The 16,168-nt window shown below is 42.6% G+C and overlaps 1 protein-coding gene across 2 annotated transcripts in view; it reads left to right on the forward strand.

The window, feature by feature from the left end:
* sema4c (sema domain, immunoglobulin domain (Ig), transmembrane domain (TM) and short cytoplasmic domain, (semaphorin) 4C) overlaps positions 1-16,168 on the forward strand; it is a 113,011-nt gene that overhangs the window by 56,068 nt on the left and 40,775 nt on the right. For both annotated transcript variants that reach the window (XM_006797471.2, XM_006797472.2), the window contains one exon: positions 5,180-5,383. In XM_006797471.2, the coding sequence (XP_006797534.1) occupies positions 5,260-5,383 (124 nt within the window). In that variant the 5' untranslated portion in view covers positions 5,180-5,259. The remainder of the gene's footprint in view (positions 1-5,179; positions 5,384-16,168) is intronic.

Raw genomic sequence — 16,168 nt, forward strand, 5'->3', positions numbered from 1 at the left:
AAAAATACAGACACGATGACAAAACAGACCCATGCAGGAGCTCTGTAACCTAATCAGAACATGTGGCCTATTTCTCTGTGTGTTTTAATGAGCCCTCCATTGTGGAGCGCTGACTGATATTATTAAGCTGCCGTGTCTCAGCTCATTAGCTAAACCAGGCTCAACAACAACACCAGCAGCTAAAAGATGATTTGATACCGCCTGCAGAGTTATGCGACACCACAGGACCTTAAAGAGGTCGTGCAGAGAGGCAGAGCAAGTGAGTTAATTCGGTCATTGGGAATGAGTCGGACTAAATCTTGCTTCCTATGACACAAAAAATAAGAACAGCGCAGAACAGGCAGCGTTCAACCACCCCTTTTGTAAAGCTCCCCACAAATTAGCCTGGAATATTCAGTGTTTCTTCAGTCGTCATCAATACTGTATAGACAACACTGCTGCAGGTGCATATTTTACAATTTGTTCTCACTTATGAGAATGCTTTGGTTTTCTTTGTCAGCACTGTATGGTTTTTATTAGAGCACTTAAATCATTCAAATACATTGATGTGTGGGATAGAGTATGACTTGACTATAGTCATATGACTATAGTAAACTGGAAGAAAAGACCAAGGTGTCTATTCATTACATAAAACAGTTACATCCAATGAAACGTCCCAGATATCTTGTTTGATAAGGCGTCTCTAAAGCTTCCCACAGCCTCGAGCAAACACACACGAAACCCCAAACTAAACATAATGCTAAGCTTTGCCATAGAACCAAGTCCCCACAATCAAACAAGTCCCCGCGTGTTGGTGTACACTGAGGTTGAAGCACCCATCTAGCACAATAAACATGACCACACACACAGAGACACACTTCTCAAAAGCATGTCTGACCTTTTGCGAGCAATTTTTAGAGATGTATTATTGTAGTATCAGTTAATATTGTACATTCCACTTTAAAGATGTTTGCACTTGACTGCTCTTGAAACTAGTTCTTCAAAGTGACTGTTATAAGTTCACACAAAGGGTGATATAAATATATTATATATATATTTTATATATATATATATATATATATATATATATATATATATATTAGGGGTGCAACGATACACAAAATTCACGGTTCGGTTCGATACTTCGATACAAAAAAATGTTCATGCTTTTTTAATTTGTCATTTATTAAAATTATAAATATATATTTTAACTCAAAAGTACAGTTTTTAAATTTAATGTTGCTGAAACAACAAAGTAATAAAAAAAAATCTGTCTGATCGAGAAATCACTCATCTTTGGAAAAGAGAGTTTATTACAGAGAAATGGCTCTTTCCAAAATAAAAGCTATACTATACGCTTCTTTCGTCAACACGTTAACGAGCTAACTGCGCTAACGCAGTAGTTCGCACCCATGTAATTGAGCATTGCGTGGCACATCCGACATACTGTTTTACTTTAGTCCATGACGTGCTTACCTTCAGGGTCATACGTCACATGAAAACCAAAATAGTTCCAAAGGCCAGATCTGAATGAGGGTGGGGGAGGTTCAATTTGCCATGTTGCAACCAGCTTAGCTTCTGTCTTGCTAGCTTGTGCTGCGCTCAGTGGATCTGCGCTCGACAGTGCAGCCTAGGCGGAGTAGTTGAACGCAGATCCACTGAGCGATCAACACAGACAGCATTGTCAGAAGAAAAGTTGATAAAATAAATTAAAAACTTTGTATTGTTCGATACATATGCATACCGAACCGAAAGCACCGTATCGAATGGTTCAATATCGATAGGAGTATCGTTGCACCCCTAATATATTTATATATATATATATATATATATATATATATATATATATATATATATATATATATACACAAGTCAATAATGACCAAGTCTGTGTGATGCCGTTTTTAAATTTGAATAAAAATATTAGAATGGACTTTTTTTCACTATAATATAATATAATAACAACAAATTTGGACAAAAAAATTCTCCAGCAAGATGTTTTGACCATGAGAATTTGAGAAAATTAATCTGTGATAGTATAAATGCAAAAATTAGGCAAAAAAATTATTGGTAAATGTATGCTCAAATTTTTGTAACTGTACAGGGACTCTGCATGTCTGCACTCACCGAAGCCGAGCTGCTTACCCGACACAGGGACCGAGAGAGTGCAAACACTGCTGGGATACAGTTCAGAGATTCTTTGCTGGGCCAGCTCTGAAAAACAACAATACAAGATGAGATGGTTTATTTTGATATATGAAAATTGAAATCTCTTTACTTCTCTGGTGTTGACTTGACTTAATGCTGTCACGTGTTCCAAAACTAGAAAAGAACACATGTGACGTAAATAATTAGTTACATTTGACCTTTTTAGCTTTATTTGATAGACTTAGTGAAGAATAGACAGGAAATCGGCATGTGGCTCGAGTTCAAACCCGGGCCGGCCGCTCTTGGTCATAGGCCACGTGGTTGCCCGCTCAACTCACTGAGCTAAACCAGCATCCTGTTAGATTTTCTTTTTGAAGATTCCAAAATATTGAGTTGTTTTTTTGTTCGTCTTTTTTAGGGACACTGAACTGCTACGACTCCATGTTGTTAGTTTGTCAGACAATCATGTGATCATATTTGCACTGATTGCCTTGGAAGCTTAACCATGTGACAAGTTCTTCCTTCGAGGGTGAATTGCAGTGTGCACTTCTGCTTTCTACTGCAAACACTACACAAGCTAAGAGACGGTTTTACCTTACTGGCAATATTTTCTATGCTAAACAGTTCCGTTGTTGAAATAGCAGAGAAGATTAAAGAGGAGATGATCAAAAAAAGACGTGACAGACAAAGGGGGAGGGAAAAGAGAGTAGGGTATACAGAAATTTTAAGCTTTTCTGCAGACAGACAAGACAGCTTTGAATCCCTCTTCATCATCTCGCTCTGTTCCTCCTCGTTCCCCCTCTGTAGTATTTACATGCTGCTTCTTCGCTTAATCCAGCCTTCGGGATGCCTACTTCACTTCGTTACCTCTCAGCCTGGAGATGGAACCCTTGGATGATGAGGGAGATTTTTTTTTTTCTTCTTCTTTCTCCATTTCTCTACCGCCATCTCAATCTCTTCTCTGCTCACTCAAGCGTTGGCTACACCAAAGCCTCCAGCATCGATCCAATAAAGCTGGTAGCCCCGCCATGGCAAAGCTCGGAGAGCCCGCACCCCAACCTAGCATTTGAGCACGCTCAATTAAAGGCGTGTTAATTGAGAAGGCTGGTGTGGGGGTATCTCTTTTTTATACTTTTAAAAAGTGTAATCAATAACTGTCACACTGGGCAGACGTGAGCTTACACACTCAAACCGCACACACAAACACACACACAGATCTCTAAATCTCAATTACCTCCCCTGCCAATCCCCTAAATAGACCAAATATTTGTTTGCCAGCACTGGAATGTATTATTCACACGTGGGAATAGATGTGGGCAAAGAAGTAAAACTCTGCGTGCTATGCACACTAAGGTGTTTTCTCCCTTTGTGCTGGGTTAAAGTTTGACATTTTGCACCTGTTTAAAAGTCAATTGGATCCCTTCTCCAATAAGCACGCATCATCAAAGGCACCATTTCGCTCGCTGATGCACAGCAGCAGCAGGTGCAGAGGGGGAAGCTTACAGATGGTTTGCGCGCATTTGTCTGTGTGTGGAAGTACTGTATATGTCAGCTGCTGTCCAGCACATAAAAATGACATTTAGAGTTGTTCCCAAGAGTCTCCCAAATAATCGCAAACAGGTGAAGAAATAGTAAACATGAGAAAAAAATGTTAACGAATACTGTGAAGAGAGTATTTTGTACGCTTTTCTTGAGACCTTTGTGTGTTTCAAAGAGGTCGTGCAACCCAGTTTCCAGCTTCATAATTGGTATCTGATGCTTTAGAAAATTTTAAAACATGTTCCCCTTTTGTCAGTTTTCTTTTTCCTGCCAGCTTCTTCTGCTGCTTATTGTGTGTCCAACCTCATGAACAAAATCAATGTACTAGTTTTCAACCTCAGCAGAGCCACAGAGATCAGGGTGCAGCCAACCTGAAGCTATTGGAGGTTTTGGCCTAAGACGTGGCAGGAAGACACAATGTGCAGCCTTTTCTGAGAAGAAATGTTTCTATTTCTTCTATATACTGTACATGCCTTTTTCTTTTCTTAATAATTTCCATTCACTCTGCATATTCTGCAAAATACCCACACAAAGATCACGCAACTTTAATAAAGTATAAGTGTGACCAGATCAAGTAGTGAGATTTTCTTTCTTCCAAAAGTTTATTAATTGTTTGACCTCTAAGCCAACAAATCAGTCAAAAAGAGCTTGTCTCTTAATCTTTACCTTCTTGAGTTTGTGTATTATTTAATAATTGGGTGCTAGACCGATTTACGCATTCACTTGGTATCACCGTGGGTTTAACACCCTCCAGGCATACAAAACGAGAGTTTGAAGTGTGTGGTGTTAATGTGAAATAGCTCATGTATCAATCCTACCTGCAGCATCATAACAAGTCAATCACCAGGCACCATTATTGGACTGTAATGCTACGTCCTAGCCGCACACTCGATGTTCATTATGTATAAGCCAATTCATTTACAACACAGTGCTGTTGGATTGTCCTTGTCTCGACATTCATTTCCCACCACATTGGCGTTTGATGCGTTGCCAGCACCAGTTAACTTTGATAACTCAGCCCCGGCTTAATATACTGCCGCTGAATTGGCTTGACAAGAGTTTAGCGATAAGCTATTTCTGAGCTTTCTGAGTGGCGATAGCTGGATTATCACTCGGAGCGAGGGAGAGGCAGGAAAAAACTTTGCTGCTAACCTTCCTGGCCAAAAGTCATTAAAATGTTTAGTTTGTTTATGTTGGCAGACAGGCACAAACAGGGGCACGTACAGCGATTAAAACTATGTCCTTGTAGGCTTTAACGATTTGCATGACTCACTCCTCTTTTGCATTATTGTGGATTTTGATGACAGTGTTCAAATATATTCTGCATCTTTTCAAAGTGAGACATTTATCTCTCGGAGCGGCTTGAGTGTGTGAACTCTTTTGTGTGTCTTTTTGAAAAATGCACATGTTGTAAATACTGCTCTGACAAAATTGTTTCTGATAAGCAGCTAAGCCAATAAAATGAAGTGAATTGCTGCCTCCAGCTGATGTGGTTTTTTTTTTTTTGCTCCAGGCACGCTGCCAGGAGCTGGGCCGTTCTCTCGAGTTGCTCTGATCGACTGATTGATCCCTCGATCCATCGCTCAGCGCCAAATGGGAGCTCACATAGGAGGTATGTGGGGGACGAAGGTCCTCCTCCTGGTGTTTCTGGTCGGATGGGAGAAATCGCTGGGCCTCAACTGGAACCCGATCCCACGCAAGACTGTTCGAAATCAAGGTGAGCGATCAGTGAATTAAGAGCTGATAGTTTGTAATAGGGATGGAGTAAGTTATAATTTTGGGATGACATAGTGACATATTGTCTTCAGACCAAGGAGGAACCCATGGGTAGGCCCAGTGGGAGAGTACTAAAGCTTATGTGTCTCCAAGTGGAAACAATCACATGTACTGGGATTTTTTATTTACTTATTTTTTTCAGTTTTACAATCAAGCTTTAGCATAGGTTATTTTTTTTCACCTGATATCTTCACACACACAAGTGAAAGTGTTGATAAACTATATACTGTGAATACTGAAGCCTCGACCTGGGTGTTTTCACCATTTTCATCTTTGTATTTTGAAACTGTACGTGATGAACAAGGCGTGGATCTGACGCTAAGGACACTAACAGACGTCACAGACATCTAGTCACAGATCACCTCCTGCTTGCTTTTAGAAAGAATTCAGGTTTAAGACAAATCAGCCTGACTTTTCAGATTCAACTACACTTTTATACAAAGTTGCTGACAGTATGCTCTCACAGACACCATAAATATCCCTGCCCTACAGGCACTATAAGTTCCTCCAACTTGAATTTTCTGCATTCCTTCAAAGATCAGCCTGTTAAGACACGCCACTACTAGGGATGGGTACCGGTATCTGGTGCCATTATGGCACCAGTTCTGACATAAACGGTAGTAACCAGATCGAAAAGCAGCGCACATTTCGGTGCTTTATTTTCCTGAGATGTCACACACTTTGGATTCTAGCCAATCATTTTACCTTTCCGAGGATAGTAGGCAGGCCCAGGTACTACGTTCTCTTAGAGCAGAGCTACAGATTAAAAATGCCCAAGGTGAAGCGGTCAAATTCTGGCTGTACTTCACAGCAAAAGATGCAAACTCAGCAGCCTGCAACAAGTGCTTTAAGCTGATACTGTGATACTGTCAAAGGAGGTAACACCTCGAATCTGATGAAACACCTGGCGACACATAGCATTTTGTTAAAAGCCGAGAAATGCGCCGTATTTGATAGCTTGCTACGAGACCTCACACCGAGCACATCTACTGTGGGTGTGGTGCCTGTTATCGGACCCGGAGTTAGCAACATCCCCCAAAAACCCGAAGAGGAGAGTCCTGGCCCCTAGCCCTGCCAGTGTAGCAGAAATGATGAGGATGATGATGCAGCAGCAGCCGTTCTTCTCTGCCTCAGTCGCTTAATGTTGTTCGTGTGTAATTTACGTTGAGTAGGCTAACCACGTTATTACATTAATGCACGTGAGGTGAACTAGCAAACACCGTCGTAGTTACATGCGGCTGTCTTCTTCTTTGATGGCAGATACTCCCTTCACCCTGGCCAAAAAGGCTAAAATGACCAAAGAAAAAGTGAAAAACAGTTAAACATGAGAGGTTTTTGGACAAAGTTTGTGTTTTTTCCATTGATTAAGCACTGCTTCCAGCCAAGAGTGATACCATATAGCTGCAGAAAAGGCTAACATTGTTATCTTTTTACAAAAAAACAGCTGAACATGAGAGGTTTTTGGACCAATTTTGTGTTCTCCATTCTTTAAGCACCGGCACCGTTTCAAAAGTACCGGTTTGGTACTGGTATCGGATAAAACCTAAACGATACCCATCCCTAGCCACAGAAGGTGATACATTTACACATCGCTGATATTATATCCACTGACTGAATCCTCTAAAAGAAATGTTTCATTTTTATGCGGTCTTCTGACCGAGCCAATAAGGCCGATTTATTGATAGATCAGTCACTGAAATGACTTATCTGGTCAGGCATCGGATACAAAACCAATAATTGGACAGATGTATTCCATAACAACAATCAGGAGGATTTCTCCGTTATGTCAGAGGTGGAGGTTTTCTGAGATGAGGCTCACATCAGCCCTCAGTGAAACAATGCATCAGTATAATCCTAGCGCTCAGCTGAATTTGCACCATTTATCTCAGCTCTCCTCTGCAGCCAAACCCAGCTTTCTTCACTGAACAATGCCAATTGTTGCGAGCTAAGAAATAGTCTTTTTTTTTTTTAATCCCTCCAGGGAGAAGAGCTGCCTCACTCTCTTGGGGATTAGGGAAATACTATAAAGAGAAATGGGGGGAAAAAAGCTGTGAAAAAGTATATTTTCTCACCTCTCTGTTCCACCTATCCCACCTTTCATCCCATATCTCTCGCTCCCTTTCTCTCTCTTCCTGCTCTTTCTTTTTTGCCTTTTATCCCTCCCCTCCCCTCTTTTGCTTTGTGTGCCGCGGCTCATCGTATGAACCTGAAATGCTCTTATGGCGTTTTCACAAACAGCTTCGATTTCAGCCGCTCTCGAGGAGAATGGTGCGCACGGCGGTAGCGGCAGCGGCGAAGGAGCGTGGGGATATTTCAAAAGCTTCTTTCACAGCCGCTATCACTCCCATTCTCCTTTTCTTTTTTTTTTCTCTAGCCTTACAACACCTCATCACTGGCGTTTTTGGTGTAATGTAAGGACAGAGAAGATGGGGGGAAAAAAACAATCAGCAGGGTGTTGATAGTTTGTGGTGAAATGCTCCGTTGTGACAAAGTGAAGCCAGCGCTGGCACAGAGCAGCACAGATCTCTGCTGCTGCACTCTAGCCGGCACACACTTTGGCTGGCATGCACTTGTGGCGAAGACACACCAGACAGGGGAAACGGGGACATCTGCTACCAAGAAATAAATAACCCTTTTTTTTGCATTTTTCCTTTTTAGAAAAAAAGTGTGTCGAAAGACAACTCCCGTGGTTTCTCGTGCAGCTTCGCTTTCATATCGGGAGTGCCTCTGTCATAAAAGTCATCATAAAAATCTCATCATGAAACATAGGAGAAAGGCAGATCGCGTCACGTCATCTCTGATTTGAGTGTGGCTCTCACGTGCAGCGAGATTCTTGACGCAAAATGAGTTGCATTGGAAACAAGCAGGACTATCATACCTGTTGAGAGATTTCTTCGCTTGGTGAGAGAGGGGAAGGAAAAAATGAGATTTTCAGGCCCTGCTACTGGGTTAAATGACTTATATGGATGGATTCTTGCTACAGTGCTGAGAAGGAGATAGAAGAGAAATGGGGGGGATACAGCTGCAGAAAGAGGGAACGATGGATTGGATTGGAGAGACAAAATGAAAAGAGAGGGAGAGAGAGGGGAGGTATAATGGAAAGAAAGCAGGAAAGACTGGGGAGAGAGGCCAGTCAGTAACTGCCTTAAAAGGGCAGAAAGTAGCTTCAGAGGATAGACAGAGAGGGGAAAACACAGACGCAAACTGCCGGCCGTTCACCCAGAGATTCACATTGCACCTAACCATCTCTGCGAAGCATCCATGTGAGCGCGTGTGCGTGTTAGACAGACACAAGAAGACGGAGAGAAAATATAGAGCGACGGAGGGCTGTTCTGTTTATACGTATTTGTTTGGAGGGAGGTGTGTGTGTGTGTGTGTAGTTGTGAATCTGCCTATCTAATCTCCCCTTGTTTATACGTGTGTGTATACTGCTTGGTTCGCAGTCTGAGGGATTTGGAGCTTTTAGGTGGTATAGGAGGGGTGTGTGTGTGTGCTGCTGTGTGAGTTGGGTTATGGTAGGGGAGAGATGGTTGAAGAGATAATATTTACCCCCACACCCACCCGCCATCACAGCACCCCCACCCCCCTCACACACCCTGCAATTAAACGAGGCTTACACGGGGTTGCAGGAGAAGAAAAGCAAACATCTTCTCTCTGTGTCTCGCTATCTCCCCTCCTCTTCTTCTATTTCTTCTTCCCCTCTTATATATATTTTTTTAAAAGTCACATGTTGACATTTGAAATTTTAGGCCTGTTGTTATTCCTCACCAGCCACTCGCCACATTAGTGGAGGGGGGAAAAGAAATCACTGTTGGCTTCTAATGAGACATTTTATGTACACACATTATGTATGGCCCTCGTGGAGCTGCTAATGAGTGCTGTAAATTTACATACTTTACATTTTTCGCTCATATTTTCTCATTCTGCATCCTGATGTAGTGCATGTGTCTTGATTTCTTTTTTCCTTTTCTACGGATAATATTTCACATTTATGTTCATATTGTACAAGTTGCTCATTCATCCTTTTTCGCAAAAGGTTTTCTTACCCATGAATACTGAGATGCTGTCTGCTTTTTCTACTTTTTGACGTACCCATTAGGCACTCAGAAGCCCGCTGGTTCCCGGTTGGACCTAATTCGTTAACAATGGGTCAAACTAATTCTCTAGTAGTAGTTTGTAGCAAAACTAGGGGTAAAATAAAATAGGGTTAGATTGTGCATTTTTGGGATGGAGGGGGTCATCTAATTGTTGGGGGTGTGGGGGGTCTAATATAATAGTCTTTTATTTTAAAATATAAGTGTGTCTCAGGGTGTGTGCTCTTGTGATTTGGTGCTATTAAAATTGACCCTGCTGTTGCCAGATGCTGCAGGTGTTTAACAAATTTAAATGAAAGACTCCTACAAACAGCTGGAAGGAACAAACACATTTTTAGCTCATGATATATTGTCAGTTTTAATAAAGAGCTTAATGGAATACAGGGAATACAGTTCAACAATAGCACTGGAGTCTGTGAACAGTGCAGCTTAATTTAGCTGCACTGGTGCCCTGCACTAGCCTATATGAATAATGAAAAGTAGCAGCTTTTTCCTCTCTGCTAGAGTTCCCTGTAACTCTGTGCTCACTCTGGGCTTAAATGTGGTGACGAAAAAAAGGGTTTGGGGAACACAGCAAGTCTTTCCAAGTGCAACAACTTTTGCACAGGTGTCTCACTGTAGGTGGCATTTGTACAAATAACGGTAAAGAGCGAAATGATGTGCAGTGGTGGTGCAAATGGCAGAAAAGCCAGAAACCAAATATAGGGTTTATTTTAAATTAACCTCCCTGTAGCGTCTATAAGGTAGTGGAAGTGTATTGAAATTAATGTGCTGTACTCTTAATTCAAAACAAGCAACTGTTTTTAGATTTTGTCAAGTTGACATTAACCCAGGTCTACACATCTGTTAGGATCATGTCACCATTCGAGCGCTTTTCGTGGGATTTCTTGGCAACGTTCTGCCCGCCTCGCTACTTAATCTTACAAGTGGAACAGATTTCAGATATCTGTTGTCTGTGCGCCTCAAATCTGACCTTGTCCTTCTTTGTGCACCCGCTTTTTTGGATTGGATTGGATTGTAGTATCCATTATGTTGCTTTAAGCTACTACTTTCACACACTTAACCTGACCAATTTCCACTGACCACAGAAAATGCTTTAGCAACACCACCGTCTGTCCCAGTCCTTACTGACTTTCTCTGCTGAACACCATATTTTACTCCATGGCTTTAGCTTTCACATACGCTCATACACAACCACACATAAACTTCTCAGCCCCAGCCCAATGACAGAGGCCGGTAAGCCAGAAATCTGACAAAACACAGCTGTACGGAAAAAAAGAAGGAAAGAAAGAAGGAAGGAAAGTAGTAAGGAAAGAAAGAAGGGAAGAAAGAAAGAGGGAAAGAAAGAAAGAAGTTGTAGAATCTAAGCCCTTACAAATTTGATATTATGCTTGAAAACCTAGCGAGCTTTGATGCTGAAAATGAGCCCTGCATCTTTAAAGAAAGGCCAAAGCAAATGTACGCCTCTTGATTTAAAAAAAGAAAGATTGAGAAAAAAACACACAGACACTCTGTAGAAGCAGATTGGAAAAGGGCTGGGCCTCTGACCTCCAGAAACCTCTCTCTTCTCTCTCTCAGCCTTCTTCTTTCTTTTTTACCCTCCTTCTTTCTGTTTCTCTGCCTTATCTCCTCAAACCCTCCAATTACAGTAATGAGTGGTTGAGAGCGAGGGAGAGGAGGAGGCAGAGAGAGGCTGTGCGTGACTGGGAGGATAGATGGTGGGGGGACAAAAGTGGGAGGGAATGGAAGGAGGAGATTCATCATAGCTTTTTATCTGCTTTGAGTGCCAGTCATCCGCTGACCCTGTGCTGATTGGTCGGCGAAGATTAACAGCCGGGACCAAATGTCGAGACCTGCGCTGCTCTCTGTTGTCGTTCTGACTTCGTGAGGGCTGATGTGGGGGCAAGTGGGCATGTGCATTAAAATGAAAATGCCAGTCTGAGGGTACTCTTATCCAAAGGACCTTTTTTTTTTTTTGCAGCAGTGAGGGACGCAAACTGCATGCAACGGTTTTAGATTATGAAGAATGACGCACAACACCTCACGGGTCGTTTAAGCAGTCGATTTGATTGCTTTCTTCTTTCATGGCCATGGCCACCTGGGTTAAAGTGGCACATATTCCTATTGTGTTTCACACAATGAGGTCAGTGTATGTACAGATAATGCGTTTGAGCCAAAACTTCAAGGTTCAAACTGCATCAAACACTCAGTACAGACAGTTTTGACCCCTCAGCCAAGGTCCAGGTCAGAGGTCAAGTTTTCTGAAAATCTTGTAGATGTAATGACTCAAGAAGAAACATCAAGTAGGAGGCTGAGGGAGGACAACGACTAGTATTTTTTTCTATTTTTGCATCTATATGATGTCACTGAGAACAGATATCACTAATATGGTCATCTCTGGCACCTCTAGCTCCCCCGTCCTTATCCTCAGATCTTTAGTTTGCGATTATCACTTAGTAAGAAAGTTGTAGGGAAGGGGAGAGCAGCTAAAATGCTTCTCTCAGACTGTGGATGAACTGATGGGAGGGTTCACTGAAACCCAACGTAAGACACATAAGGAATATTTTGAACTGTAAAATGAAGCGAGGCTGTTCTTGCACAGTCCATTAATAAAAATATGGAGCATAGAAGGTCCACTTCAACACAGCTGCACTGTGATTAGATGAGTAGAAAAATGCTTGAACTAAGTACTACATAATGATACTCATCAGAAATGTCAGAACTGGAATGTGCTGTCACTGAGGTGGTTGAATGTTAATACTACAGTCAGCAAGACTCTGAGCAGCAAATTCCTGAATAGAATTTGCCGCTGAATTGAAAATGAATAGACACAAGTGGACAAACGCATACACTCAGACCACTGGTGTCTGTCTAAACCAGATTTAACTGCGTGCGGCATGTGGACACATTTTCACTGTAGTTCTCCATAGTCTTCGTGTCTTTTGTTGTGAAATCACTGCAGGTTGTGGCCTTTAAAATCCCGAACTCCATTCCACTCCACAGGCTCCCTTGTATCTCTCTGTGTGTGTCATCAACACAGCATTGTGCACAAAGCGGCCCAGCTCACCACAGCCGGTGCCCGTCGCTGTAATGCTCATACATGCTGAACCATGACGTCGGCATGGAAAAACTGTACTCTTGACTTCAACCGGTTCTTGATTTGTTCTGCTTGTTGTGGGTTGCAGCGGCGACACCCCACCAAGCCAGGCTGTTCACCACCGCCGCCGCCGCCCCCACCTCTTCCTTTCATCTTGCCTCGTCATCCCCCCTGAAAACCAACCCCCACCCCCAATGGGCTCACTTCTTCTTCTTGTGTTAATCCACTTTTACCACTTCCTCCCCTCCCACTCCATCACGCTCTCTTCCAATTCTGCTGAATTGAGCGCTCTATTGGCGTGACTGTTTATCAAAGGCGGCAACAATAAAGCTTTTACAGAAAACAGATGCTACAAACAAGGATTTACACGTGGAAACAAGAAATGTATCACCTTAAAACCTGTCGCTTTATTTGGTATTATTTTTGCTTTGTTCAGCATCGAGTCGGTCCTGACATGAATTCCAATAAAACTCGCTCAGTGTTAATGAGCCCTAAATAACAATAGGTAGATTCAGCTCGTAAGGGTATGCATATCTTTGCCTTTAATGTCTGTGTCTTTCTTCATGCTCTCATTCTGTCGTACACCTGCCTTCCTTGTGAACTTCTGTTGAGCAGACGAAGCTTTGCTGTGTGCGTGCGTGCATGTGTGTGTGTCTTTGTCAGAGCAGTGTTGTTTTTATTCTTTCAAAAAGGGCGCCTGCTCTTATGGAGGTCTGCGCACACGCTAGGGTCTATCTGGATGATTGTGTGGGGGCGCTGAGCGGCGTCTCTCCCTCCTCTGTCTGTCTTGTCTCTGCCTCTCATTCGCCGTTTTTGTCGCTGCTTCAAAGCGTCCCCTAAAATAGGCCTTTAATCACAGTTTAGTGTGCAAGCGGCTAGGCGGTTGGAAGCTATAAGAAGAGGCTGGGTGTATTTATAGCAGACAGTGAGAGGAAGGCTGGAAGGCTGGTGGAAGCTGACCGCAGCGGCGAGTCCCGGACTGAGAGCTTTTCACCCGGCCATGAAGCAACAGGCGCTCCCCGCGTCCCGCCTCTTCAGTGGAGCTCTGTTTGGACTGGCTTGGCTTGATTTAGATTAGGGAGGGTGGTGAAGCTTTGACCTGACCGTGACATGTCCTAGTGAGTCGTGCACATTCATACACACATATGATGGGTCTAAAAGTACACACACAACTCACATTTGCATACAGTGTACTAGTGATCATTTCCCCCAGAGTGAAATGCAGTCACATCTTGATTTCTTTCAGCATTTGGTTTAAGTTCATCGGTGTTACGTGATCAAAGAAGACATTTTTGTCCTTGTTTTTGTATCCAAAGAAACAATAACATACTATGTTTAAGAGATGGCTTTTGATCTGCTAAACGTTTATGACGTGAAAGTAAACAAATGAAAGCGTTTCATCCTTGACAAGGTGTTCCTCTCGTACGCTGCACTGTGCCATCCACTTGATAGTTTTGCAAGACACTCCAGTCGTTTTATGTGGGTTGTGTGAAATGCCTCTGTTTCGGTGCATTCAAGGACACGCTGACACATCTGTGCAACACAGCTCAACGTTGTGGCGTTGTACTGATCCGGGTAGGCTTATTTAAACGCACAAACATTCGGTTTTTTGAGTTGTAGGTACGTGTAATGCGCCGATTGGTCACATGTAAAAGAGAGCTGCAACGAGATCAGTTTAATGTCTTTTCTTTGTAAACTTGGCTCAGGTCCAAAAGTAAGCAAATCAATATAGATTGACTAATATTTGTTAATATATTAGTGTCAGGATATTTAACGATAAATCAATAAACTGTGGAGGTAAACGCAGACGACACCAGAGCTCTCACTTCTCACGTCAACTTTGTTCTTGACCTAACAACAACTGACTATGTCGCGCCACAAAACTCAGCAACGCACTTCGTGTACACTGGGTATGAGTGGAGCCCTCTAGTGGTCCACCACGAAACCAATGAATCAATCATCAAGAGAGAAATACACTAGAATTTGTCCACTAGAGGGCACTCTGCAACTTGCTGGTTGTTGTATTTGTGGTTTGTTTGGAAAACCAGCTGATCCCAGCAAGGTCAAGTGATCCATGACATAACTTTTAACTGCATTGTTATATGATATTAGTAATGTCTCAAAAATAACTGCACATAAAGGTGTTTGAGAACTCTGTTTATGTTTTCTGTGTCTGAAAGACGAAAAATATCGGCTGATATATCGGGTTTTAAATCACCAAATATCGGTCTTAAATTTCCTCGTTCGATCAGGCACTAGTCTAAAAACTGCAAAACCTTTGTTTGACATCTAAAGTCATCAAATCACTGTTTTGCAGATTTTGTTTTCAGATGATTTTTCATCAACTGAATTGATTCCAAGGTTCAAGATCTTTCGAAGTTCAGTTTCTAGCAGCACTGTTCAGGCTCTCGAGTTTGTATTCTCCCTTTCATTCTGGCTTTCTGTTTGTTCTTTTTGTTTGTATTGCTCCCCTGCCTGTTAAACTCATTACACCTCCCCTCATGTTTGCTCCTCATTTCTTATTTGCACTCCTTTATTTTCACTTCTCTTCTGCTCCCTGTGATTGTTTTATCCAGGCATCAAAGGCCTTGTAATTTAACCCAAACCGCCCTCAGACACACACAATCACCAGGTCCTGAAAATGATGGAAAAATCTGAAAATAGTCTAAGTGTCAGGCTTTAAATAACATTCAGTCTAAAAAACAGTGAGTTCTTTTCAGAGAAGAAAGACGCCTTTCTGCATGCCGTGTGAACAAAATACTTCCTTCAGGATTTTTCTGATCGTGTAGATGGAGTTTTTTTCCTGTCCCATTGACACACACACAGCTGAACCATACCACCTGTGGACAAGTCTTGTGTTTGTTGTCAACAAACCCTCTCTCTTACGAGGTTGCGACCTCCAGCTACCCCACAGGTAGCCTCAGGGTGCCACAGTGCAGTGTAAGGTAGAAAGCGCACGTGCCCACATCGCCTCTTAATGACAGAGCCGCTGATCACTTCAAACAGGCCACTCGGAGCAAAACTTTCCATCTGTTGGTGGAGGGATGTTGAAGTCACTGAGCAGGTACCCTGGAGAGCTGTTTGGGACTTTGAACGCATGTGTGTGTGTGCAAGTGCAATGTCTTTTACTGTGTTTATTCACTGTGGGTGCATGTGTACGCGCGCACTGATTTGTGTAGCCAAGTACCTCCACACAAATGTGTGTGTGTGTGTGTGTGTACCTCAGTACACATGTCAGCTCTGGAGTTTTTTTGCCCAGCCGTGTGGAACACAGCAGATGTGTTCAGCTCTCCCCCGAGGAAGCCTCCTCCGCTCTCTCCCTCTCTCTTTTCTCACTCTCATCTAGCCCGTTCATCCGCACATACCCCCCAATGTTTATACGCCACTGCTCTTCAGATAATAAGCTGACTTCACTACTTATCCCCCTTCCTTCCTTTGGTTATATCTTCACTCCTCCCTTCCATCTCTCTGTACCCTTCAAAACATGTTACGACTTGGGATTTCTTTAAGCTGAACTTGTCCAAATGAAAGGCTT

This window comes from Neolamprologus brichardi, chromosome 12 (assembly GCF_056152115.1).
Source record: "Neolamprologus brichardi isolate AB-2024 chromosome 12, ASM5615211v1, whole genome shotgun sequence".
Classification (NCBI taxonomy): Eukaryota; Metazoa; Chordata; class Actinopteri; order Cichliformes; family Cichlidae; genus Neolamprologus; species Neolamprologus brichardi.